The sequence below is a fragment of the Falco peregrinus genome, chromosome 6 (genome assembly GCF_023634155.1).
Source record: "Falco peregrinus isolate bFalPer1 chromosome 6, bFalPer1.pri, whole genome shotgun sequence".
NCBI classification, from domain to species: domain Eukaryota; kingdom Metazoa; phylum Chordata; class Aves; order Falconiformes; family Falconidae; genus Falco; species Falco peregrinus.
In genome coordinates, this window is record NC_073726.1 from 84,189,068 (window position 1) to 84,214,732 (window position 25,665).

At 42.4% G+C, this 25,665-nt stretch overlaps 1 protein-coding gene across 2 annotated transcripts; it reads right to left on the reverse strand.

The window, feature by feature from the left end:
• Positions 1-1,876: 1,876 nt before the first annotated feature.
• On the reverse strand, positions 1,877-23,767 carry LOC106112319 (killer cell lectin-like receptor subfamily F member 1). 2 transcript variants are annotated; one of them, XM_055809399.1, is made up of 9 exons: positions 23,661-23,767; positions 22,651-22,826; positions 14,713-14,787; positions 8,939-9,016; positions 7,685-7,783; positions 6,663-6,803; positions 4,791-4,942; positions 3,970-4,067; positions 1,877-3,118 (listed from the first exon to the last, which is right to left on the reverse strand). In XM_055809399.1, the coding sequence occupies exons 2-9, from the start codon at positions 22,733-22,735 to the stop codon at positions 2,986-2,988; spliced, it is 861 nt and encodes a 286-aa protein (XP_055665374.1). In that variant the 5' UTR covers positions 22,736-22,826; positions 23,661-23,767; the 3' UTR covers positions 1,877-2,985. The 2 variants fall into 2 exon arrangements, with proteins under 2 accessions (XP_055665374.1, XP_027638704.2); XM_027782903.2 differs by lacking the exon at positions 23,661-23,767 and having other exon boundaries at positions 14,713-14,913; positions 22,651-23,065.
• Between the last annotated feature and the right edge of the window lie 1,898 nt (positions 23,768-25,665).

Below are 25,665 nucleotides of genomic sequence, written 5' to 3' on the forward strand. Positions count from 1 at the left end.
CAAGAAACATCTGCCATAAAAACAGGAATTCAGCAGTTCTCTCCAATGCACGGGCAAGGGTATGCTTTAAGTACCCTGAGGTTACATTTTCCTAATGGGGAATATATCTATATAAAATATAGATATATTATAGATACAGATATATATATATAGTACATTTAGATAGATAGATCTTACTAATTTCAGACTCTTCCCTTGGCTTTGCTTCTCTGTCTAGAATAAACAAACCTATCCTCTTCCCCACGGACATGCTGCACTGAGTTTGGGGGATTTTTTGTTCTTGTTTTTTTTAACGTGAGAATAACAGCCATTTTTCAAATGAGTTTTTAGCTGCCGGTGCTGCATTCTGTACGGTAAATCTGTGTTGGTTTTTTGTTTGAAAGGAAGTCAGCCACACTGACGGTACGATTCGCTTTAATGCGTAGCCCCAAAGTTCTGAAGAACCATCGTGCTGTCCCTGTGGAGCGCAGCAGGCTGCATCACATGCTTGGTGTCTCTTTCCACCGAAGATCTCTACGCTTTTCAACTCTCACTTACACACACCTACTACCTTCCTGACCTTGTAATTAAGTGAGGTGTTACCCATCGGTGTCTGTAGATGGAGGGATGTCCATCTGTTCATGCTACCATATTGCTCATGAGTGTTTTGTTCCACAGCTGCAGTCGTGTAGGTGCTAAAGCCATGATGCTACGTGGCAAGAGACCATGTGAAAGCATATCTGTTGGTTACTTATCTCAAGTTACTAGGCATTAACCACAACCCTCCATAGGGGCACAAAGACCTCTAGTGCAGGTATGAGACAGCGTACCTGGGAAACTGCAGCTGCCTTCAATGATGTGTATTATAGCAAACATGAGCTAAAGGGTCTACATATCCAAAGCCACGTTTAGCCTTGTTTCTCTCTCTCATTGCTAAAATGAGGACTTTAATTCCAGTCTGTGCAGTTTTGGTTAGTAGAGTTGCACCTTGGATTTTAATATTAGGCTTTGTTTTGTTTGTTTTTCTCCAATCACAGCTCATCCCACATGGGTAGCGTGAAAGTACATAACATTATAGTAAAATTCTGGGCACTTAGTATCTCCCCCTAACTGGCCCTGAAACGGCCTTGAGGTCCCTTCTGCTATAAATTATTGCATAATTCTATGAAATGATGTAAGAATTCAGCTTATTGTGGAAGGCACAACATAGCAGAGTTAACTTCAGGGGCATTTGAAGAGATCCCACATGAAACTGAGTTATGGTAGATTGAATGTACCTAAGCAACTTTGTCTGTAAGCACAGAGAAGTAGATTTTACACCTTTGCAAGACATGTAAGTGTGAGAGTGCCTCAGCTGCTTTGCCCCGCAGTAAGAGAATATGAGACTAGAGATGCACAGTTTAGAAAGGGGACTAACTTTTGTGCTTTCTGAATATTAACTTTCGCATCAGAAGCGTTTGACACTTCATTCAAAGAAGAAGTTGGTTCAGTTACCAGTTGAACTGTCCAACCTTTCATGTAGGTAGGACTCGGATGTCCTGTCCAGGAGATGGGGCAGGGCTGGAGGTAGGTGTGCCTTGGACAGAGCTCAGGCAGAGGCTGATAGACCCAGAAAGTATCAGGAGGAGAGGTTGGTGAGGGTCCTTAGGGCCTCTTAGAGCACTCAGGGTCCTGGCAATACTCAAGAGGAGGTATATGGTTTGCAGACAGGAGGAAAACATTATTATTGCATTTCCACTTCCATTGTCCCCTATGTTGTTTTTTTAATTTCCCTGTTTACACATTATTTGATTTCCCCAATGTTGCAACACAAGTCGCTAGAAATACCTCAACGATCGTGCAAACATTTGCCTTGCATTTGGTCACTCTGGTTTCAAAGGCATGTGCTAGCTACAGATCTAGAAAAATTACTGCCTTTATTAGACTAAGGTGCTTTTAAAAGCTGAAACAAATGTCTGATACCTTAAAAATCAATTAATTACATTTGTTATTTTTTTCAAATGTATAAATATAATACAGGCACTAAGTCACCCTGCTCTTAGCATATTTTATTCTAGATCCAGGTATAGCCACTTAGCACTTGAATGCTCAAGCAATGTAATTACTGAGTGCACCCGCAGATGTTAATTTCACTAGCTTTCAGCTTCAGTACCTCATCACCATACCCTCCATGTATGTAATTATGTTCTATATTCCTATGTAACTATTGTTCCATGTTAAAAAGTTTGCAACATAAAGAGAAAAAATATCGGTGGAAAGGCAGGCTATCATCTTAATTTCCTTGCACTGCAGTGTTGTCTTACCCTAGATATGAGCTTTTTTGCAGATCCCAAAGTTCAGCATCAGAAGATGGGAGCCATCAGCTTATTAACCACAAGTGTTATGAGTCACTTCACGCTTGGTCTGATGTCTGTATGCCCCGTAGCTGTGCACGTCAGCTCTGAGTGAGTATAAGACACTACCTAATAAATGCATTTTCGCCAGCCCTCAAGTGGCTTCTGTAAGTCACGATTAGACTGTAAGAAAAACAAAACACAAAACAAAACAAAACACAAACTTCAGAAAACAATGAAATACCGAAACCCAAATAAAAAGTGTCTCAGCTCAGCAGTGGCTGCCTGAGGGATACGTATGACAGCAGTGGGCTCCACACGCTGCAGCCCCGGTAGATGGCATTTTTTCTGCACATCAGGCAGTTCGTGTGCACAGTGCTCATCCTCACATGAGCACTTCTCCCCTGCCCTTCCTAGAGGCAGCTGCTGCCAACCTTTGTCTGTGGGAAGGCTCAGCACTCCCAAATCCAGATGTACTGTCCTCTTGCATGACCTTCACACTGACACCTAGCAACTTCTGAGTTCTTTGTCTGCATCACACAAAGTCTTATGGAGCACAGAACAGCGAAATGCAAATTTCTGTGCAAGTCTCGTGAAGTTATTTACATCACATGTTTTATCAATAGAATGGGTCTTGTGACAAAAAGCTCTGCCTGTTGTCTGACAATTTGGCTCAGAGCACCAACAAAGTTGCGTTCTTCTTACAAATCCACTTCTTCAAAGTCTGGCAGTTATCTGCTTGGATCATGTTTTTTCTTCTGTAAACAGCACAGTTCTTGTCAGTCTCAGTTCTATCTCTAGCTATCCTGGTGAGACAACAAAAGGAATGCAATGAGTTGTCAGCTTTAAATTCCATACTGGATGAAAATATTGATGATATCCTGAGTGAGGCATTTGGGTAATGCCCATTTAGTAACCCACTGAAGCACAGTTCCTCAACAGCCACGCATAGGTGGGGTGGGCACCCACAGCAGGGACTGCTGGCTGCTGAGGGGTGAATGCTCAGGAGCATTAGTGTAAGAAGGATGAGAAAACCTCCACGTGTAGCCATGATGCTGAATGGTAAATGGTAAAAGGGAGGGGAAGGACCCTTCAGCTGCACAGATCCAGCACCCATGCTGTGTGACAGGCATCGCTTTCAACAAAGGCAGTCAACACATGGTCTGTAAATTGAGAGAGTCTGTTGACAGTGATTTCAGTGGGAGAAGTGTGTATTTGTAGAGGAATGAAGGCGGTGGATTGTGTGTCTGTGTGTGTGTCTGCGTGTCTGTGTGCCTGTGTGTGTCAGATGGAGGAGCAGCAGTGTGGTCTGACCTCTGGAGGAAGGAGATACAGCACAGACAGTAGAATCTGATCAATGGTAAAGCCTTGTTGCAGTCTACTAGTTTGTTTGTGCTGCAACGTGTAGTAATGTCCCTCTGCATTCATGCATATATGAACTGTGACTGTGGCTGGTCTTGCAGGCAGAAAAACCATCTGTTTCCAAAGGTGCCCAGCAGGAACCAGCTGACCTGGAAGTGGCTGTGACACAGACCCTGAATAGGTGCCTGAGGCTGCAGGGCTAGATCTGTGCTTTGGGAAATTAGCTTGGATTCAGAGTTGTATTGCCATGCAGCTTTGCTATTGCTGAAGATACCCTCCCCCCACAAATGATCACCTGGGATCTTCAGCTGAACTCCATTGTTTCTTCATGTCTTGAATCTTCAACCCAATCCAGATGTATTTGGTATCTTTCTCTTTATTGTCTATAAATTCCTATGGAACAAGTAGAAGCATGTTACTCGTCAGCAGAGCTTTTCTGCTGTGCTTAGGTCACTCTCCTGTTTCATGCACAGCTTTTCATGTAGTCCCTCACATGGAAAGCGAGGGCAAGGATCCAGCTGTGGCAAAGCAGCCCATTAGAACGGCCCATACATATGGGACCAGCCACAGAGTTTATATTCAGGCTGATGCTCAGGCTGACTAGCTTTCTATCAGCTGTCAAGAAAATCCTCAGTGATGCTCCTCACCCTAATGAGCCAGGTTGAGAAGCTTGGTCTTTAAGGTAAAAGACCTGCTTCTCAGGGAATGATGAGTTTCTCAAAAGAGCCATTCCGTGATACCTTGCTACTCATTTTCCCAAGGGAGCATGAGAAGGAGGTTTGGGTGTTTGAATTTCCATTTAGTGGCTGAATCAGACCTCTCTTCCCATAGCCAAGTAATGGAAATGGGTGGGAAGTCCCCAGCATTTCCTCCTCCCAGTCAAAACTACTCTGGCTTCCCCATTTGCATCTCCGATGCTTCTGCTCTTCAGCTCTGCTCTGTTAAAACTCTCAGAAGAAGCTCCTGTCTGTGGAGAGTCAGATGCTCTGCACTGGATGGGGCTCTTGTTTGCCTGCATGTACACCTGACATCTGGGCCATGTTCGCTGGGTGAAATGTCCAGCTAAGGCACAATTATTGGCCTGTCTCACAATTTTAGGGCTGCTGCAAGACTCACCATCTCAATTTCATCTTCAATGACAAGAAGCTGGGATTTCCTGGACAGACAGTTTCTTTTGCTGTCATCCCAGCTTACAGCCTCCTCGGAGAAGTAGTAACATCTGCCCCTGTGTAGCTGCCACCCAGCAGGACACAGCTCGCATGTTGTTCCTGTGGGTGGAGACAGGGAACCATTAGCTCGTACCATTACTTGTTCCAGCTGCCCCATAGCGTTTTATGTTCGTGTGCGTGGCTGGCTGGACCAAAAGCAGCCAGTCCCCACTCCCAAACGCGTTTGCTGCATGTGGAGAGAGGTTTGAAGGCTCCAGCGCTACTCCTCCTCAGCTTCTGTGGTGAAGATTTATTACATTGATGACTGCTTATGAAAAAGCCTTTGTCTTTAATTAAGGATCGCTTAACTTGGACAGGGAGCTCAGGGAGGTCATGGACAGCTGTAATGAGCAGGTGCTGTTTGTCCTGAGCACCCCCAAACAAGCAAGGTGTGAGCAGGACCATCCAGATGATAAATCCTGTGTGCAGCTCTGTCATGACGGTAACTCCACCACCCTTGGGCGCCTGTGAACCTGACGAATCATGAGACAGCACACGCCTGCACTTAGCCTAAAGTTTTTAAAGTTTACATACATAAGGGAGTGTAAACTATTTTTGTTTTTCACTGAGTATAAAGCCAGGCCAGCTCCAGGACTGGGCCAGAAGCCTCACCTACAGGTGGACAGACCGCTTAGGAATTTTCCCAGTTACCAAGAGACCCCTGGCACCAGCTGCAATGGGGCTGCCCAACCAAAGTGTGGGCCTGGATAATGCTAAGGTGGGAACTGGTGACGTATCCTTTTCTTACTCTCTGTAACGAATGCTTTGCAGTAATGATCCAATGCTTTGTTCCTATTGCTCTTTTATCATATTGTGCATAACAACTAGTACTGTTTCCTTTTATCATATTGTGTGCTATTTTTCCTTTATAGTGTAATATAAACTTTATTTATTCTTATATTTGATTTAGAATTCATTTTTGCTTGGTATCTATTCAATCAGCAAACCAGCTTCCCAGTCCCTTTGCCATGGTGCTATGCACTTCTGCACTCCCACTGCCCATCACTGGGGTCTCCACTTCCATGTGCATCTGCATGGTGGAGAGCACCAGGAGGACCCAGAGGGCTGCAAAGAGACTTCTCATCCTCCCGCATGCAGCCCTTGTGGGGAGACATGGTGCAATGTGACATCATGTGGAGTGTGTGGATTTGACACGATGTGACCAGAAAGCACAGGCACTGAGATGAGATCCAAACTATGTCCATGGAGCTGCAGAGGGAACTGGGTTAAATAAGGGAACACTGCTATGTCAAGGTCTAACTTCCCATTTCATGCAGAACATCTGGGAGGAACGTCCCCCACGTTTTCTGTCTTGGGTTACTCTAATGTTTCAAAGTAACATCATTGCAATCAGTTCTTAGAAAAGCATTAGTATTTGCCAACAAATAATAGATCCACAATAAAAAGACCAGGAAGGTCTTTCCCTGCTTGATCCTTGCAAAAGGATAGGAAAGCTAAATTCCATCCCACCCTGTGAACAATTATTGTCTGGAAAGTGATCTCCAGGATCTATGATATATGGCATTTCTGACAGCAGCTCCTGGCAGAAGGAAGTGTAAAGGAATTACTGGAGACTATTTATAAATAAAAAGGAGCAAAACTATCGTCATTAAAATGTTAGTTTAGATCCTGTCATCTCTTCTATGCAGGAACATCATGCTCCCTGGGTAGTACCAGTGTTTTCCCATAAACTGCAGGGCGTCATAGAAAAGGGAACAGAGACAACAGAAGCGTGCACACAATAAGTCCTCTATGCTGTGAAAGGACCAACTTTCCTCACCCTGTGCATCTTCACACAGTTCCTCCATGAGCCATTTCAGGAGCACCGCCGAGGCAGTCTTCTCGGAAGAAATGTGATTGCCAGTGCTATTTAGACCACAGTGGGACAAACCTTCTGATTTTCCTGCTTTGACCTTAAAAACTTACACAAACAAACAAACGAACAAACAAAAAGAGATTATGGTTAACAACAGGGTCAAGGAGATGTAATCTTTATATCCAGTGTTAGTTACACTGTGAATGTGAGGCGGGGGGTGGGGGGTGGGGGGTGGGGGGGTGTATACATTGCCGGGTTATACACAGGTTATACACACTCAGTTATGAACTGTGAGTTCATAATATACTCGGTGAGTACAACTGTCTGGCAAAGGGTGTAGCTGCTGAATTATATGGACAGTACAGGAAAAGAAGATAAATTTGTCATTTCTGATAGTTGAATATACAAAGAATATAAACACAATATTTTGGTGAGATTTTAGGGAGGGTTGGGAGGTACATGTTTTTTCTGAAGTTTTTCAAGACTCTTTTCTCTTAGGAAATGAGTATCTTCTCTGGAACAGTTCTTGTATAACTGGAGCATGCCGTGGATTATGATATTAGTAGTACCACAGAAATCTGATGAAATGAAATGATCTGGAGTCTGATTTTTATTTTATTTGTTCAAACATACAAAGTAACTAAGTGAAATGGTCTCAAAGAAGCATCATGGATGCAGCTTTTAACTTGTAAGCCAGGAAGACCGAATGTGTTATTGTCATAATGATTTGAAATCTACTTCTACAGCCTTTCAGCATCACGGATGACAAGGTAGACTGCAGCAGCTTCCCTTCATCTGCACAAGGTATGTTAAATGACAGGTAGAAAATGTGCCCTTTGGAACACTACATTTGTTTTCCTGTATTTGTGTAGAACTTGACACCTTTATTGTGACATTAAGGGAATTTTTCTTTTGGCATCACTCTACTTGTGAGGTTTAACCATGTCTGCAACAAAGAGATGAAGCGGATTGTAGGATCTACTCACATTGCTTGGCTAGTACGGCTATGACACCTAGCAGGACGAGCACAAGGACCCCCAGGACCAGCACCATGTAGAACCAGCCTGAGCACCCGTATCTGCAGCCTGGAGAGGGGCAAAGGGACAAACAGCTTAAGGTCTTTGCACTATTAAAACTAACATTGCCTTTACGTATGCCACTGTCTTATGTAGAAATGACAGAGAAATAATCTGCCTAAAATAAGTCTGCCTTTTCAAGTATGTGGGGATATTTTACTTATTAAAAATTTGCATCCTTTTTGCATACAGGAAAGTGAAATCAAAAGATCATTTTGTCAGCAGAGCAAGTGATTTTCAATCAACCGTTCCATTAAGGATTCTCTCTCCTTTAATTTTTTCAAACATTGCCTCCTCCCACTTACCCACCCACACCCTGCAAAGCATTCAGAACCATGCAGAACCATGCAGAAAAGTATCAGGGATGGTCTGTGGTACGTTCCTCCTCTGTGGTCACGCTCTCCTGTGTTCATATGCCTGTCGTGGCTGAAAGCTAACTTACCTGAGTGCACAATAAAGGTAAAAAATCCCATACTGCCACCATAGCACAGTGAAGTACATCTGACAAAGCATCTCTCCAGCCATTTCGCATTCATCAGCTCATGAGAGTGAAACACTCAGGAACCTGAGACAGGACCTGACGAAACTGGGCGTCAAGGCGCAGTTTCCACAAGCCACAGAGCTGCACTTTCATAACTGCTGTTTTCCTGACCTTGCCTGCGTGAGATGAGTAACTGCCCCTTCCTCTGGCTGCCTGAGACGTGTTTTGTAGTGTTCCCTTTCAGCTCACAGTGCTGTGGGCCTGGCCTTGTCTGGCACCTGTCCTTCAGCACAGGGAGGATGACAATCACCAGTGCACTGAGTGCACACAGAGAGCTGGGTGTTACCCTGCTTCCAAAGCCAAATGTGTCCCTGTGACTGCTCCTGCAGAGGCACTCACAGGAGGCTTCCTAAAAACCATGGAATTTTACTTTTCTTTGCTAAATTTTAAGTGTAGGGCACAAAGGCATTTTAAAAATTTTTTTCAAAATCTCTTTCAATATTATTTTTACAAGGAAAATGTGTAGGCTGAGAACCCAGTGAAAAAAATATATGAAATGATAAATCAGGTCTTTATTGAGAGATTGTAAGTAAGACTTTTGATTACAGGTTTTACTGTTGGGTAACGGGAGAGACAAAATCTAAAATTAGTAACCAACAATGATAGAAAATAGTTTGCGCTACCAGAAGTGGAAGTTTCTGATGTGCTGCTCCCTTTGGGTTTCGGCTTCACACGCAGCTCCGCATATGTGCTCGGGTTTCCTGTAAGGAGTAGGGAAATGCTGACATCTGTGGTTGTGCAAGCCATTAAGCAGAGAAACAATAAAGAATTACGTGGAAGTCTGAGTCTGTACCAAAAGGGGCATGTGTTTTCAGAGCTGCTAGTTCAGCTTTTTTTAAAAAAAAAAACAAAAACAAAAAAAACCCAACAGGTAGGGTGATGACTTACAATTTCCTGCTGCTGTCAGTAAGTAACTATAAGCCTCCTCCAAAATCTTTGCTTGAACTACTTGGGTCCTGTGTGGCTGGAGGCAGACCAAAGGATGGGTAAGACCTGAGTACTACCAATAGCAAACATCCCATTTGTTGCTAAGCCATCTCAGGAGGTATCATAGGGGCTTAAGGGGCATCAAGAGCCGTGGCTGCTTTGCAGAGCAGGGAGATCCCAAAGGGAAAACTGCCACTCAAAGAAATGCTCCTGCAGCAAAGTGATTGCTGGGTGCTTTCCTGACTCGTGAATGTTTATGCTGGGTTATCGCATGATGCCTGCAATAGCAGATTAATGGACCTGATGGTTGAAAACATCCCTTTCCAGATGCACGTTGCAAAAACAAAACAAAAAAAGCCATTAAAATAGCATGGCGTGATCTGGATGCACATGGACTCTTTCTGAACACATTCTCAATTTTGTTTTATCTAGGCATTTTGTAAAGCTGCTGGCTATTTTTATGGGAGAAATTTAGACCTTCGGTAGACTAATCTTCTTTCCATAAATTGAGATTTTGTCAATCTGAATCAGGAATAAGTTTCTGTGCTACAGCCTTAGTTTGAGATCAATGGGGCTTTTAAAAAGAAGTAAGCAATTTGTGTTGTATAAAATCTCAGTGAGAAAAACTCAGCAGAAGAAAAGAGTCTAAGATAAGGTAGCATTTGATGTGAGAATTGTTGAAGTGTGGAGAGGTTTTACAGTAAGAAAAATACTGAGGACCTGATTGGCAAATAAGGTTTATTCATACAGATAAGTTGTTTTGTGCTTTAAAGAACCTGACCTAATAAACTTTGCTGTTTGCTTTATTACAATTAATTAGTTCAATGAACTACTGAGAATTTCTAAACTATATTTAACTGTGTAGGTAAGTAACTGTTCTCAAAAAAGAAGTGCTCATAAAAGATTTTATTCTTAGAATGTAAATATTTTTCAAAGAACAGTCAGGACTTTTACACTTTTAAATGCACTAGCCTTTTAAATGGAGACACTTCTAAAATATGTGTTTTAGAAAAAAGTGCTACTATTGCTAAACATTTTCTCCCTCGAATAAAGATCCACTCCTTTAAAGAACATCTCTCAGACTCTACAAAAAAAAATATTTGCGCAAACTGAATATTTTAAAAAAAGGATTACTGATATTATAGTGTATATTGGTGCATTTGAATGCGAAGCCCTCAGAAGTCAGCAAGTGGTTTTAAAATACCACATAACTTTAGTTTTGCCAGACACTTACACACATTTACCTAGTTTAGCAACAAGGAGCCCTAGTACTAGGTGGAGATTTCTGTCATTTACTAAAACTGAAATTTCACAAAAAATATATATGCAAATCACCAAGTGCAAAAAGACATCTCTCTTTACTGGAAGCTTCTGCTGGGTGAATGTGCAGCTAGGGAGTGCTTTTGCCAGGTCATTCAATCTGCAAAGAGTCAGGCTTGCCAGCCATCGGACTCTCACCATCAGCTGGACACCAGGTTGCGTGTGAGCCCATGGTGCACCCTCATCGTCACAACTCATGCAAGCCGCCAGCGGGGCCGCGTTCGCAGAACCCTGGCCTGCACAGCCGGGAACGTTCCTGTACTGCTCCGCTCACTGCTGCTCCAGCCACACATGGAACATTGTCTCCAGATGTGGGCCACCCCACCCAGGGGGACTGGGGGAAGCTGGAGAGGGTCCAGCAGACAGTGGAATTTGTCAAGACCTAGAGAGGCTGAGGAGGTTAAGGAGGGGTACAAGAAGCTAAGGGGAGAACTAATAGCAGCCTACAACTACTTGTAGGCTAGTTTGATGATGGAGTTGAACTCTTCTTGTTTTTCTGCTAGAGGAAAGGTCTTGTACGGAACCATTTATGAACCACAATCATGTGACTCAAATTATTCCTGAGTAAACTAGGAAGCAAACACTGTGTGAGTCTTTCATTAGAAGCTGGATTTCCAGGCTGTATTTATCCTTGATTGTATTTTTGGAGCACTTTCCTACTTTTGAACATCTGTTTTGAAGCACATACACTGTAAATAGCACCTGTTAGCCCACCAAAGCATGTCCACAGATAGTACTACCTACTAACTCCTCAGCAAGCTCTGCTAGACCATCCAAAACCCACCTTGTCCTTATAACTTAGAGCATCTGACAGCTGAAATCAAACTGATTGTGTAACAGCCTGGCATTGACTTTCCTGTTGGAACGGGATCACAACAAATCCATTTCAATCGCTTTGCTGGGTGCCACCTCCCAGGTGTAGAGCTGCCGATATTTTTTATCACCACATTGTGTTAAACATTATTTAACATAGTTTGTCCAGTCTATCAAGTTTATTCTAATGTTTTTCAACGAGTGAGCTTTCCTTATCATTAGACTGCAAAGTTATACATTCTTTGCAACTGTGCCACTAGCAATTTTTATATTCTTCTTCTTTTTTCTCATGAAATACATTGAATAGACTTTAAGATAAGAAGAGTATTTGGGAGAACTCCAAGAAAATGCATAATTTGACCGAACCAAATCCCTTTCTCACAGTTAAGGAAAAGCTAAAAAAAAAAAAAAGATGGGCACTGGATCTGTGAAGGGACTTTCATTCTCAAATCCAAATTTTACATATTTCTAACACCTACTCAACTACTAGAGAACCTTGGCAGAAGTTCAGCTCCCTGCACGTTTACCTTTCACGTGCATCAGATCTCGACAGCAGCTATACTTCAGCAGGGCAAATTAGCTATGCCTCCACCTCGTGTTTTTTAGAATCTCCTTCAGTAAGTTACACCTATGGGTCTGAAATTCACATGAAATGCAGCCAGGAGGAGGTGAGCACATTCCGCTTTCCCATAGCCGAGTGATCTGAAGTCTTAGCTAAAGCTTGGGAACCTGTAACTCAGAGCGTTCATCTGGGGAACGTGCGGTGGGTGACTAAACCCCACTCTGCCTCCTCCGTGGTGAGAGTCCTGACCACGCAGTGCTTTCCCCCATGCCCATCTTGAAGCTGCTTCTTTTTCTGCAAGGGAGTCAGACATTCCTGGCCAAGAGCAAGATGGGCATAAAATCTTGGCAAAGGGAGGGATGTGGCTACTAGCCATCCTCCAGCAGACATTTCAGTGTGTCACAGAGTCGGGACAGTGCCATAGGGAGTGCTTGTGATCCTTGCCACAGAGAGTCCCATCGCCTTGGAGCTGAGACCCTCATTTTGAGAATCAGCTTCAAATTCCAGCCCCCAACTGGAGGAAGCATGGAAACCTCTTCATGCAGAGTGGGACACACTCTAAGTGTATTTGGTATGCAGAAGCTGTCCTTGAGCCCAGTCCATGCAGGAAAGATCTTCTAGCTTGCAGGGAAGGAGCTAACACCCAGAAATGGCTGACTGAGCAGCACAGAATTAATTCTCTGGAAATTTTGCATTTTCTCCAATTCTTCCTATGGTAAAAGTGACTCTTTTCAAAGAATTTCTAGCAATTAGAAGTAAATCGCCAGCTGGATAGGTATGCATGAATTTGAGTGAAAAAAAAACTTCAAGGAAGGAACAAGCAACCAAATTTGTTAGTTTGAATTTTTAAAGCGTGATAATATGGCTCAAGTTCTTGTCTGTTTTAATAGCAATAAAATCCATGTTAGTATATGTTAATGATGAAGACAGTGAAATAATTGTAATCAGGCAGATATTTCTAGCATGTTCTCTCCTGATATGAGGTCCAATATTGCTTAATACTATTGGGTGCTTTTTCTGTTTGTGTCAAAATAAGTAGAAAATTAATTGCTAATAAAAACTGAAAATAACAAAAAGGTTAACATAACAATAAATAAAGACAGCTGCAACAACAGCCCTGTAAATTCAAGTCCAGTCAAACAAAATGTGTTGGAGTATAACCAAACATAAGGGTGGGAGAAGGTGAGTGATACTGGAAGTTATAAATGGTGAAGGAAAGATTTCTTAAGAGATTTTGGTCTCTGCATAACTGGGCCAGCACAACTAACACCTGTACTGATACTGGGTGCGTCTCTGGTGCCCATATGTTTTAAAGGAGATGGAAGCAGTGGAGAATGAACAGAAAAACATCCACAAAAATAATAAAAGTTCTTCGGGAAGTTAGAGTGAAAGCTTTAAAGGCAAAAGGGCACTGAAAAATTACTTGATTACTGTGGCCAGTAACTTCATGGGAGAAAATATTGAGTGCTAAAGTCTATGCAACAAAGGTTTAACAAGAACTGTCTAGATGTTAAAGAGAACTTTCACTGGAAATTAAAGCCTGGCCTATGCAAATTCAAGCCTTTCCTTCAGACAGCATGATCAAGGGACTGTTTTGCATGTCTTCAAATCAAGATTTGATGCCTGTCTCGCTTTGCAAATAAATTATATCACCTTGGAAACTGGGTAAAATTCTAGGCAAACCCTCTGTGCTTTGCATTGCACAGGTTACAGTAGTACAAACAACATCCATGGATACATGTACATACAATCTAAGGTAGTATTTTCTGTTAGATGTATAATAAAGTGAACCCCATTTTTTTTTTAATTAGTGTCTGGTAAAAATATGTATAAGAAATAATTCCTGTCATACAAATACATGCATTCAGAGCACCATTATCACTATTAATCTACATGGTAAGTAGAAAATCTTCTGAAAATGCTCATTAGCCATTGTTGTGTCCTTAAGTAGTTAAATACATTAATCACTAATGAACCTTGAAAGCATGAAAATAGCATCTTACTCTGACCACAAGCATTTCCTATTTGCTCATAGTGAGAAGCTGTCATTCATATTAGCTGTGATCCAGAATTTTGACAAAATGCTTTCATGAATTAATTACATTTCTTCCAAGTAGTGGAAATATTACTTCTTAAAAAATTTGGTTTACATCATCTCCTTACACTCAATATTGACTTAATCCCTTGTCTTTTATTGCAGATATATGAAGTGATCACAGATTGAGAATGTGGTTCTGGGAAAACCACTACTGGAAAATTAAAGAGGATGAGCAGGAGGGTTTCAGGAGTCATTCAGTACTTCCTTCAGTGACAGTGACTGCACTTTCAACTGCCACTAGTTTTTTGATTTACTAGTTAATTCACTACTCCCTTTCCATGAAGACATCATAAAATGCATTGATCTGATTTTTGAACTAAGTAGGAATTTAGTGGAGCATATTCTAACAGTTTTTTGATAATGCCGTTCATATATACATATAAAAAAAGATTATTCTCATTATTCAGAAATGAATAATTTTTGTTTCTCATTCTGCTGTGTAAAACAAGGGGCCAGAACTGACACTACTCCATAGTGATAATGACTTAGGAGTAGCTTTACTGATTTGTACCTCATGAGGATCTCTTCCACCATTTGCAACTTCTCATCCTTCCCACAACTTCTGCATGCAGCATTTTATAGCATTCTTCTATATTATCCAATAACAATTTTAAAAATGAAGGAGAGAGCACAGGAAAGAAAACAGTGTACGCCCAAGAGCTGATTAAATGTTTTACCTGGAACTGATGTCCGAGAAGGAATGTGTGGTCTTTCCCTTGGTAGCATTGCCACGTCCACGTACGTGATATCACCTGCCATTGACAAGCAAGTCCCTCTGAATTATGGAAAGAGCTGGTTTAATACCGTGGGTTGCATCCTGTATTAGTTTTGCCTGCCTCCAGAAGTATACATACACCGTGCTATGGCTCTGAGGAAGGCTGAGAAACAGATAAAAGGAAGGAAGTTACTTCTTTCAATACAGCTTCAAAGCCTATTTTCAGCCACCATTCTGTCTCTTCTTGAGTGATCTCTTGCCCTTCAGAATAGAGGCAAAAATGAAGATTAAAAAACATTCTTTTTACTCATCTTAAATGTATATATATATATATATAAAATCTTTGGCCAAAGCAGAACAAAGTTTCTAAGGAATACACAAAAATGGACTGAACACAGGTACAAAAGCTTTGCTGATTCTCAGAAGTGCAGCCAAAGCAGTGCGATCTATGTTGTAATGTATATTATGCTCATGTGCACGATCTTACATAACCTATTCACCTAAAAGGAAGATAAACAAGATATGTATCAGTATAAGATGTTTTGGGGCTAATGTAATGGCAACTACAGAGCAATAAAAACATAACTCCAATTCTAACCTGCTTCATCCTCCAAGTACTATAATGGCTTAACAACTGAATTTAGATTATACTAATGATGCCTTAAATTTAACTCAAAATAAAATTAAAAGTAACATGATCAATACAAAATTAAAAGTAATATGAACATCCTTTTAAAAGAATGTTTCAATACTTCACTGTAACAGTAGTTATGAGGACCAGAGCTGCCCTTCCCAAGCTCTTTGAGCTATCCCCAGCTTGACCTAGCAACTCCACAGGCAGAAGGCCTGAGCTGCCTTTAACTCCTTGTGTTTGCTGCAGAATATTTTGATGACAATGCTTTTGTCTTCTATTTTTTTTGGGGAAGCCATACAGGTTTGAACTAAAAGTTCTTCTAAAACCTAAAAACACATTTCAGAACACACAAGACATGAAGACCTGTGTGTGGACAGTCTTGACATTTCCTCCTAAGAGCTACACTGTTGGTTTTGTGCTTTATTCCCCCTTAGAAAATTCCTGGAGACTTTGATACAGATAGGCTCTACAAACCTGCACCGGTCATAATGTTCTTATTCTGTGATACAGCCTATTTGTCTTTTCTGTTACATTCAGCGGCACTTATGACACTCTAGATTAAAATTAAAAAGGTTTGTTTTTGTGATTTTATATTACTGATCTTTTCCCTTCCTACTTTTGACGTTGGTAACAGTGTTAAGTGCAGAAACAAAAAGGTTTAGGGAAAAAAATGAACCTTTGATACTCACGGAACAGATTACTCAGAAGTGCCACTCAGGTACAGTTTGTATGCAACATATCTAAAACATTGTTGCTTTATCATCAGCCACAAAGTGATCACCATGTAGATGTGGATACTGTTAACTGGATACTGATAAGGTTATTTTCATGGCAACCTACATACCAGCGATATCACTGTTCCTAATGTGAAACAAAACTTTTGTCCTCTGAATCAGTTTTCATTGCTTCCCCCTAAACTTCTCACCATACTTTACAGCAGGATATTTAGGCTCTGAAATGAAAAGAAAAGAAAAAAGAAAAAAAAAAACAAACACCCAAAACCAACCCCAAACCAAAACCTACTTTCCTTATTGGGTTGGTTGTTGGTTTGGGTTTTTTTTTACTTTAGTCCATAAAGGAGAGCTAGAAGGCCAACAGGTTGCTTGAACTCTGTCTCTTTCCATCACTGTATACACCCAAGCAGTCTTTTCTTACATCACTCCCTCCTAAATGATTCACAAACATCGAGATGTAATCATGTACAGTCGGTGTAATCATGGGTCTTTTTGAGCTAGTGGAAAAAAACTGTTTCTATTTTAAGGGAGCATGTCTCTCCTCTCCTCTCCTCTCCTCTCCTCTCCTCTCCTCTCCTCTCCTCTCCTCTCCTCTCCTCTCCTCTCCTCTCCTCTCCTCTCCTCTCCTCTCCTCTCCTCTCCTCTCCTCTCCTCTCCTCTCCTCTCCTCTCCTCTCCTCTCCTCTCCTCTCCTCTCCTCTCCTCTCCTCTCCTCTCCTCCTGTCCAAAAAACACATCTTCAGACACAAAAGCAGTCTCAGTCAGTGTGCACCACAGACCAGGCAATTAGATCCGTTGTGTCCTAGCAGATTCTCACTTGCCCGAAGAAAATTACTAATGCACAGTTAGTTTCCAGAGTAAACTTACAAAACAGGCATAGGTGGTTCTCATTTTGGATTTGAAGTCTACATGCTGTGCTCACTGTTAGGACTGATAATGAAAATGAAGGTGAATTTTAATTTCTAGAAAGAATGGGCGAGTAGAAACCTTTGCAAGGCATTCTTCTGGAATTCTTCCTATCCTGGTGGAAAACTATATTTTTTTTCTTACATTTAAGATGGATAGTGCACCGCTACAGCACTTTCATTTGATAAGCATTTTCTTTACTATTAATAGTTTTAGCTTTGCAAGTATTTTCTTTATTGTCTTTGTTTTCATTTTAAATTCTAGCTTTATTTATGAATACCCAGGTGCAGGTCACCAAGTCTGACCCACTGATCTCTCAGGGCGGATAGCACTTACAGATGAAAAAAATCCAGGCTGTTGTAGGAAGAGGCCGTCATAGAACCAAAAGATGTCTGTTAGCAAAACGACTCACTGCTCATGAAGATGATGGAAAGCCCCCTTTTTCCTGCCTATGTGTCTGGGGATGGCGATTCCACTCAGATCAACAAGTCAGGTCACCAGGGCTAAGCAGCACTGCCAGCCTGCGTATGGCAGGATCATGGAGTCATCTGGGGAAGAAGGGACTTCTGGAGGTCTCTAGTCCAACCCCTGCCCAAGCAGGTTGCTCAGGGCTTTGTCCAGGTTTTAGAAGTCTCCACGGCCAAAGATCCCATGACCTCCCCGGGGACATGTTGCAGTGCTGCACCATTCTCATGAAGGAATACATTTTTTCCTTCTGCCTGGTCACAGTCTCTGGGCTGCAACGTGTACCCACTGCTGCTTGTCCTTTTGCTGTGCCCCTTTGAGAAGGGGCTGCCACTGGCTTCTTCGTAACCCTCTTCTTACATGTTATCTAAGAGAATACTGCAGACAAACTAACAGGCTAACGTTAAATGTTATAAAGCAAGCCTCTTTCACTACGTGCTGTGTGTCTTAAAATGAATTGTTGGTATTTCTTGTAATTTTTGCTAAACAGAGTTCTTCTGGTTTTTTGAGGCAGTGTCACAGCTGCACTGTGGTCATATGTGCATCTCCAGAATCTGAAGACACCTTTTGCTTGTGACAACACACTGCTGTCTACTATTATTTTGCAGAATAAATGCTCCAGAAATAGCCTGGTTCAGCTTAGTCATTCCCCCACTGTAATCCTTTCACATTCAGATGTCATAGTCTTTTTGGTTTGTTCGTCCTGGGGAAAAAAATCACTCAAATATCAAAATGCTTCTTCACAAGCTGTAATCTGGGTTGGGCATCCATGTGGCTTAACCAGATTCTACCATCACCTCGTGTCTTTTGGGTTTACCAGGTAGAGCCTTGCCTCACCTTCTTCTTTCCTCTCAGCCACCTGATTAATATCCTTGGCTTACAGTACACGAATGCTGCTGAGACCAGTAAAACATTTTGCTGGGCTTGCTGTGTATCAGGCAGCTGAGTGTCAGGGAGGGGGGAGTGATCTTTTAGCCCTGAGTTTTCAGCCTGTTTGCCTGCCAAGCACGGAGGTCTATGGTGGTTCAGGTTTTCCTGCAGCATCTGCAAGGAAAGATGGTGGGGTGGTTGTGTAGGATTCCTCTCCACATCATTTAGAGTTTGGCAGTCTGGAGCTTCGGTGGCTATGTCGAGGTAGGCAACTGAATGCGAGCTCACATTCACGTTCTTCCCCAGCTTGACATGTGCTCCTGATTGCACATAGGCTCTCTCCCCTTCTAACCATCGCTCCGGAGCAACATCGCTTAGTAATGTTCTGGTGTTAGCACAATTACCAGTTCCACTTACGCACAGAGTAAATGTGAGAACAACGGTAGATGACACCCCTTCTGTGGGTGTGACAGTGTGCCCTTCATCGCATGCAAAGGCAAAAGTAGACTGAAAACAGTGATGTGGGCGGCAAAGCAGAATTCAGCACCTCCTGCCGCATAAAAGGCAGCTCAGCCCAGAGCTCCAGTTGCCTCATGGTGCACTTTTTGAAGAACTTGAACTGCTGCTCTGACAATGAAATGGACCTATCTGAAGGCTGAGATGCACCACAGACACTCCCAAGATGAACTGAGTGAATCCCATGAGTAAATCCCCAGTTTGGGTTTCAATTCTAAACCCTGTGTCACAGCAGACCCTGTATGTATGCACAATCAGGTGCAAGAGTGGCACCCAGAAGACACAATCAGAGCTAGGGCTACAGACAAAAACACTTCCTGCTATAAATGAAAGTCTGTGCATTCTTATCCTGCACTGCAGAAAAAAAAAAAAAGAAAAAGAAAAAGAAAAAAAAGTCATTTAAACAAAGCAAATCCATGAATTTACCAAAAAAAAAGAAAAAGAAAAAAAAAGAGCTCAGTGAATCAGCAGTGCCTGCAGATTGCAAGCTGAATATTTCCATGCCAGAAGCTTCATGTTCAGCATGTAGAACTCAGAGTAAGTGGGAAGTAAAAAGAATTAGAAGCCTGTGAGATGGGTTTCTTCCGTGTGCAGGATTTTGGGTTGCTTTTGGGCATGTCAATACTTTTTGAACTTCAACTTAATACCCAAAGATGTTGCTGTGCAGATTATTTATTCTAAGTGCCAAGTATTCCCTTGGATGCATTTTTCAGTGCTAAGCAGTGGTGGGGTGAACATATGGGCAGGACACGTTCTCAGTCTCCTGAGCACTGTGGTGATGGTATATCAGGAAGGAGCTAGGGGACATCCCTTCTGGCACACTGCCATATTGCCTTCTCTCCTGTCACATTCTGAGTTAGTTTTCCTTTCCACAACTGAAGCAGTGAGCCTGCTGGGACCACTCCCATAGGTAGCATGTTCCTGGTGATGTTATAAGGTATGTTCTGGTCTTCTGTAGCCCTGTATCCATGACTTGGAGAATGACTGGTGGGGAAAAAGTGCTGTACCTCTCCACAGACCGTACGTCTACACAACAGCATCTAGTGCTTTGGAGAACAGAGGATGTCTCTGCAAGGTGAAACACAGCAGAGGTGCTGGTACAGTTGCAGATCACCCCAGCGTGACTGCAGTGCTGTGGTTAAGCAGCAACACCCTGGTTCAATGCAAATACACCATAGTGCAATGTGCTGGATACATCCGTGCAGCACTAAACCATGTGGACTTACAGGTTGACATCTATTTTAGGCCTTCCACGATGTCCTCTATTTTGCCATACAGACATAGCCTGCCTTCCTTCAGGTCTAGTAGAGCTCCTGTGTCTTACTCTCATGTATTATAAGGTGTTATCTTTTGGGTAGCAGTTTAACCTATGGGTCTGAGTGCACTTAGCAAAGAAGGGGATGTCACTATTGCCGGGATGCAATTGAAAGGGCAAAAGTAAAAGGACTTGTCCAAGCTCACTCATCAGGCCAGTGGCAGAGGATGGAAGACTGTTCAGCACTCTGGTCCCTTGGCACAGCACCCTTTTCAGTGTGCCAGGCTGATTATTGATGCATCATGTATTTGCAGGTTGGTACTTCACTAACTGTAAGACCTGAATCCAGGTACATCAGTTTCCTTCTTCCCATGTATTCCAGAACTATTCCTGTAAATGCACTCACATGTGGAGTCAGACATTCTTTGGCCATTAATGTATTAATTTACTGTCACAGTGCCTTTTGGCAATAATTTTCTTTCTGCTTATGAAACTGGAAGTAACGCCACTGTGAAAGCCTGGTTATCTGTAAATTGAGTGGATTGAATGGAGAGAAGGCAGCTAGATCACACACAGCTTACTATTCTTCCAGAAGATACTGGAATTAGTATCCATTGAACAGCTTTAGATTTGCCACTGAGGTACATTTAAGTTAATATCCCTAATACATGCAGATGATAGGGACAAATGTATATATAAGCAGTAGCAACATTGTTGAGTCACAAGGTATGTACTGTGTCAGTGGTATATATGCCAACCTGCCCCAGACAGCAGCAACGAGCAGGACTGTATGGGAGCATCTCACCTACATCTGGTGATTGGAGCTAAACCTCAGTTACAGTAACTGTGTTAACGCCTCCTGCAGTCAAGTGAAAGCAGCTTAGCAGTCGAGGAGGAGATTTACCACTTTCTAACTTTGTGTGTGAGATAAGCAGCCCCCTGAAACTGCTTCTCTCTCTATCAGCTACAAACCTTACAATATAAATTCAAAGACAGGGCAGATGGGTGTCTCCTCCCTCTGCAAGTATCTCTGGGTACGCTGCAATCATTAGGGCAGAGCTCTGGAACTGAGATGAGATCTGACTGAGATCTGTGACAGGATAGTTCTGCTCCGGCACACCAGGAAATGGGCTATTAGTGTTTTAAAATCTCTGAGAAAGAGTATGAAAGTATACATACATATATAACACATATATACATTTATGAAACATAATAGTATTAAGCGTAGAACAAATACCCCAGCACAGAAAAAGCCTGTGAGTAGATACCTGAACACAGAAAACAAGCACCATATTCCATGCAGTAAAACATGCTAAGCAATGAAGAACTGATGTGCCCCTACGGCAAAGGAGTGAAGTGGATAAGGAAGGGCTGCACTGGCAAAAAAGACCGTAGCTATCAGGTGATTATTTCACTTTGTTCAGCACAGTCATGAAGACGTTTCTGGAGTACCATGTCTCCTTTTCAGCATCCTATTTCAAGAGAGAAGTTGACAATCTGGTGCAAACCCAGTGGAAATCCACTAAGGTGGTGAGGGGGTGCCAGAATCAGGGTCTAGACAGCCTGCGGAACTGAAGTTTAAGGGGAGGAGGGTCTAGTTTGCCACCATCCACCATGTAATGGGGAGGAGGGTATGCAGAAGTTGGAGCCAGACTCTTCTCAGATGTGCAAAATAGGCAATGGACATAAGCTGCAGTGCTGCAGAAGGAAAAATTTCTTCCTTCATGAGAGCGGTGCAGTGCTGGAACTGGTACCCAGGGAGGCTGCGTGATCCCTGTCCTTGGCTAAACCCACAGGGTTGTCCCTTGTGGGAGCTGCCTTGCGGGACATCAGAGCCCTACTATGGGCGGGAGGTTGGACTAGAGACTTCCAGATGCCCCTGCATCCGCAATTTATTCAATGGTTTTAAGATTCTGCAATATTTTTTTTTTTCTTCTCTGGTAGCTCAAAGGAGCACAGAGGCATATGGCCAACATCAAACCGGGAGGTCCCTTTTGGGGTTCTCCAGCCCTCACTTACTATGGGTTTTCAGCCCAATTTAAGGAACAATGAGCACTTCCTTCCACAACACTTCCAGTGCTCTCTAGTGTTATTTCTTTACAACTACAAGTACGCAGTATCGTTACATTTTTCCCCAGGAGCCAGAAACACAACCAGAACGAAATTTTCTTGAACGTATCATGTCAAGATTCAAAAGCTAATTCTTTCCAGTTACAGCTCTGTAGAGCCCCAGTGCTTGTTCTTCCTGGGACCAACTTACATGGAACTAAGGGATTTGTTCTCAGCTTTCACCTAAGTGATTCTGTGGGAACCGGACACTGTGCTTCAGTCTGTATAGAATTTTTTATAAGGACTAGCTTGGAACCCATTAAGAAGACCATGCATTTTATATTTTTCATCATACGCTCTATAATGTGTAAGGAAATACATTTGTGTCCAAAAGAAGACAACAGCTTAAACCCCAGAATATAAACGGTGATCAAAACTCCTTGAAAAAGAGGAATATAATAAATGACCTTACCACATCCAGTACAAAGCGGTGGCCCAGTTCTCAGTCGCAGGGAGCCGAAGCCAGCAGGACTACCATGCGCTGCCTTGGGTGGCATAGAACTGGGAGGAGAGGCTGAACTCAGCCCCTGCAGAAGCTTCAGCAGTAGAGCCTGGATGTTGCTTGGTTTTCTATGCAAGGTCGGCTCCCTACATAAACACAGTGTAAAACTGCAGGGGAACAAACCTGGCAAGCTAATAGCCTAACGGTCTACTATGAACTGGAAGGCTGACTGCATGGCTTCTAGAGCTCAAAATTGATGACTGGGGAGAAAGCACATGGTGTTTCACAGGGAAGAGCAGCTCTCAATGCTGAAGTTCTGAAGAACCAGGACTTCTTAGCCTGCCTTTGTGGTTTCAGCATAAAAATCTAGTGGTCACAGGGTTCTCAATTACCCCATGTGTATGCGAAAGCTGTTTCGTATTCTTCTGGTTTACTAGGCACAGCCAGACTGGCTGCATTTCTGTTTGAAATGCTGTGTACATAATGTGATCAAAAGTCTATAACAGGAGCAAACCATATCCTGAGTTGGTAATTTCATTTCTCTGTTATTTATCTTTTTTATTTTGCACCTCTAACAGCAGTATTTGGTTGGCTGCATGAACTTTGCTGTTGACAGGCAACATAATATTTCCCTCTGGCTACAGCACATTTATCCAGCATGTGTCACGTGCCTGTGGGCTCCAGCAAAATTAGCACAGCAGTGAAGCAAGGAAGTTGCTCTCCAGGCTTGGCTGGATAACCTGATACAACTACTTTTTCAGTTTGCAAGTATACCAGCCAGTTGACGCTACACTTACAAATACTGATGAATTTGTATTTCACAGGAAAACCTGAATGGCATTCAAGAGGTTAAGGCGCATGGTGTAGAAATAGCAAGAGCAAGCATTTGGATTACAATTCTCCATGTATCTTCAAATGAACCAGTTTCTACTGATATCCATACAATATTCAGTACACATCCACAGAAAAGGCCTACTCACTGTTCTGCAGAAAGGCTGAGATAACATGGAGAACCAGAAGGCAGCCCTGTAGCCCAGTAAATAGGATTTTCACATTACTAGGAAAAGCAGCAGGTTTTGCTCTGTCCATGCAGTACTTGCTTGCACTTGTCTTGGCCTGAGCTAATTTCAGCTTGTTTTAGCTGTGACAGCAGTTGTTTAGCAGCCAGGGAACAATTGCATAACTTGGTTTTGGTTAGTTCTTTGAATACCACATACAGTAAAGGTGTAGCTGACATGCTCTTACTTATTAACACGTATGAACCCCATAGACTGGGATTACAGGGGCTGTTGTGTACCTTTAACTAAGACAAAGATAATCAAACTTAGTTGGGAACCAGTGAAAAAAGAGCAACTAAACAGGCTATGTTAGCAACTGAAGAAAACACAACTCCAGCACGACACAAGAAAGAGGATGAAAGAACTCCATCAGCAACATATCCCTGCGGAGAAACAACTTGGTGGGCACCAGCCAATGACTGCACACCCCCTCGCCCTGTTCTCCTCGTGGCAGACAGGTACCGTGGGTGTAGGACTCGTGGGGCATTGCAACCACAAACAAAACTCTACTCAGAAGTATATGCCAGCAGTTTAAATGTATTATTAATGAGGCTTTTTCTGATAATTTTGACTGTGCTGTATTATTTTAACTGGTCTAATAATTAAATTTTAATATTCTGATTTGATTGTTACAACTTTAGCTAGCCAGACAAACTTCTTGACTCTGTATGCAAAGTGTGCATTTCCTTTCAGACTATAGTAAGACTGGGTGTAACAAAGACTGCGAGCAGCTTTTCTGTGAAAGCCATTCTGTGGGTTCCAGTGATCACAGAAGACCCGGAATGCTGCTTACGCATGTTCCTGTGGTCCTGGCAAAGATCTTGCTTGTACTCCTTCTCCATTTTGTAAGAACTATTGCAGCTAGGGAAATGGGTTGCTCAGGCACTCAGAGCCAAATTTTTGTAACACAGATACTGACCAACAGTTTGCAAACTTTAGTGTTAATGCCAAACCTTACATGTAAAGAGATCAAGTGAGAGAGCACATAGGCAATGTGGTCAGTGACACATAAGCTAGATCAGGAAATTCAGACTTCAAAAGCAAAGGTGAGAAATTAAAAGCCAAAATAGGAGCCTGCTGAGTTAAAACACTGAGAAAGTAGAACTGTGGAAGGGATTGAAGCTGTAGAGCAACATTATGCACAAAGCAAGGCACGGACACAGCTCTTACCAAAGCACCCTCTTGCTATAATGCTGACTTAGGGAATAGAAATTAACTGTTTGATCAAGATACTGACCCTTCCATAGAGATCTATAAGGCTAAAAGTCCACATGCCTCTGATGCTGAGGTGCTGCCAGTGTTCAGAGTGAATCCTGTATCACCCATCACTGCCTGGGTTACTGTAAAAACAGAAGATGGACCAACAGAAGGGAAAGACGGAGAAATACACAGCCAGTCAGACTGACTTGTTAGGGAAGCAATAATAATTACTGACCATCAGATCCCAGAATACTTAAGAGTCTTGGCCCCAAAAGCAGATCCTTGAAACAGAAAAAAAACCCCTGTGTATTAAATGGTTTCTTAAGTTAGATGCTAATATTGGTTTAACCATGACTGATCAGAAGAATTCCTCTTGAGCATCTGCTACAGCTTCTGGGTGGACTGATGGAAAAACTGATGTAGATGCAATCTTTGCAGTAGTAAATGATCACTATATGTGGATACATAACATTGCATTACGTATATTAGCACAAGCCGAATGTAAGAGTAGAAATGTGTTTGGCATGGAAAAAGCTATCAGCCTCTGTCCATAGTCTTCTAAACAATAGAGGCAGACAAGCCCCAGATTATGATCAGGTTGCTTTTGAACAGTTCTTTTGTAGAACAGGCCTAGCCCCAGGATGTTAAACACATCTATAAAACAGGAAAGGGATCTTAAAGCAAACTTAGGCAACTTTGGGATCCATGCAAGACAAGGAATTTTAAT

Excerpts from the sequence above, each read along its gene's own strand:
- LOC106112319 (XM_055809399.1), bottom strand. The coding sequence starts at position 22,735 with ATGCCACCCAAGGCAGCGCATGGTAGTCCTGCTGGCTTCGGCTCCCTG. Across the intron at positions 6,804-7,684 it reads AGCCGTACTAGCCAAGCAAT|TTTTTAAGGTCAAAGCAGGA; the intron begins GTGAGTAGATCC and ends TGTTTGTGTAAG. Across the intron at positions 4,068-4,790 it reads TTGAAGATGAAATTGAGATG|GAATTTATAGACAATAAAGA; the intron begins GTGAGTCTTGCA and ends CTTGTTCCATAG.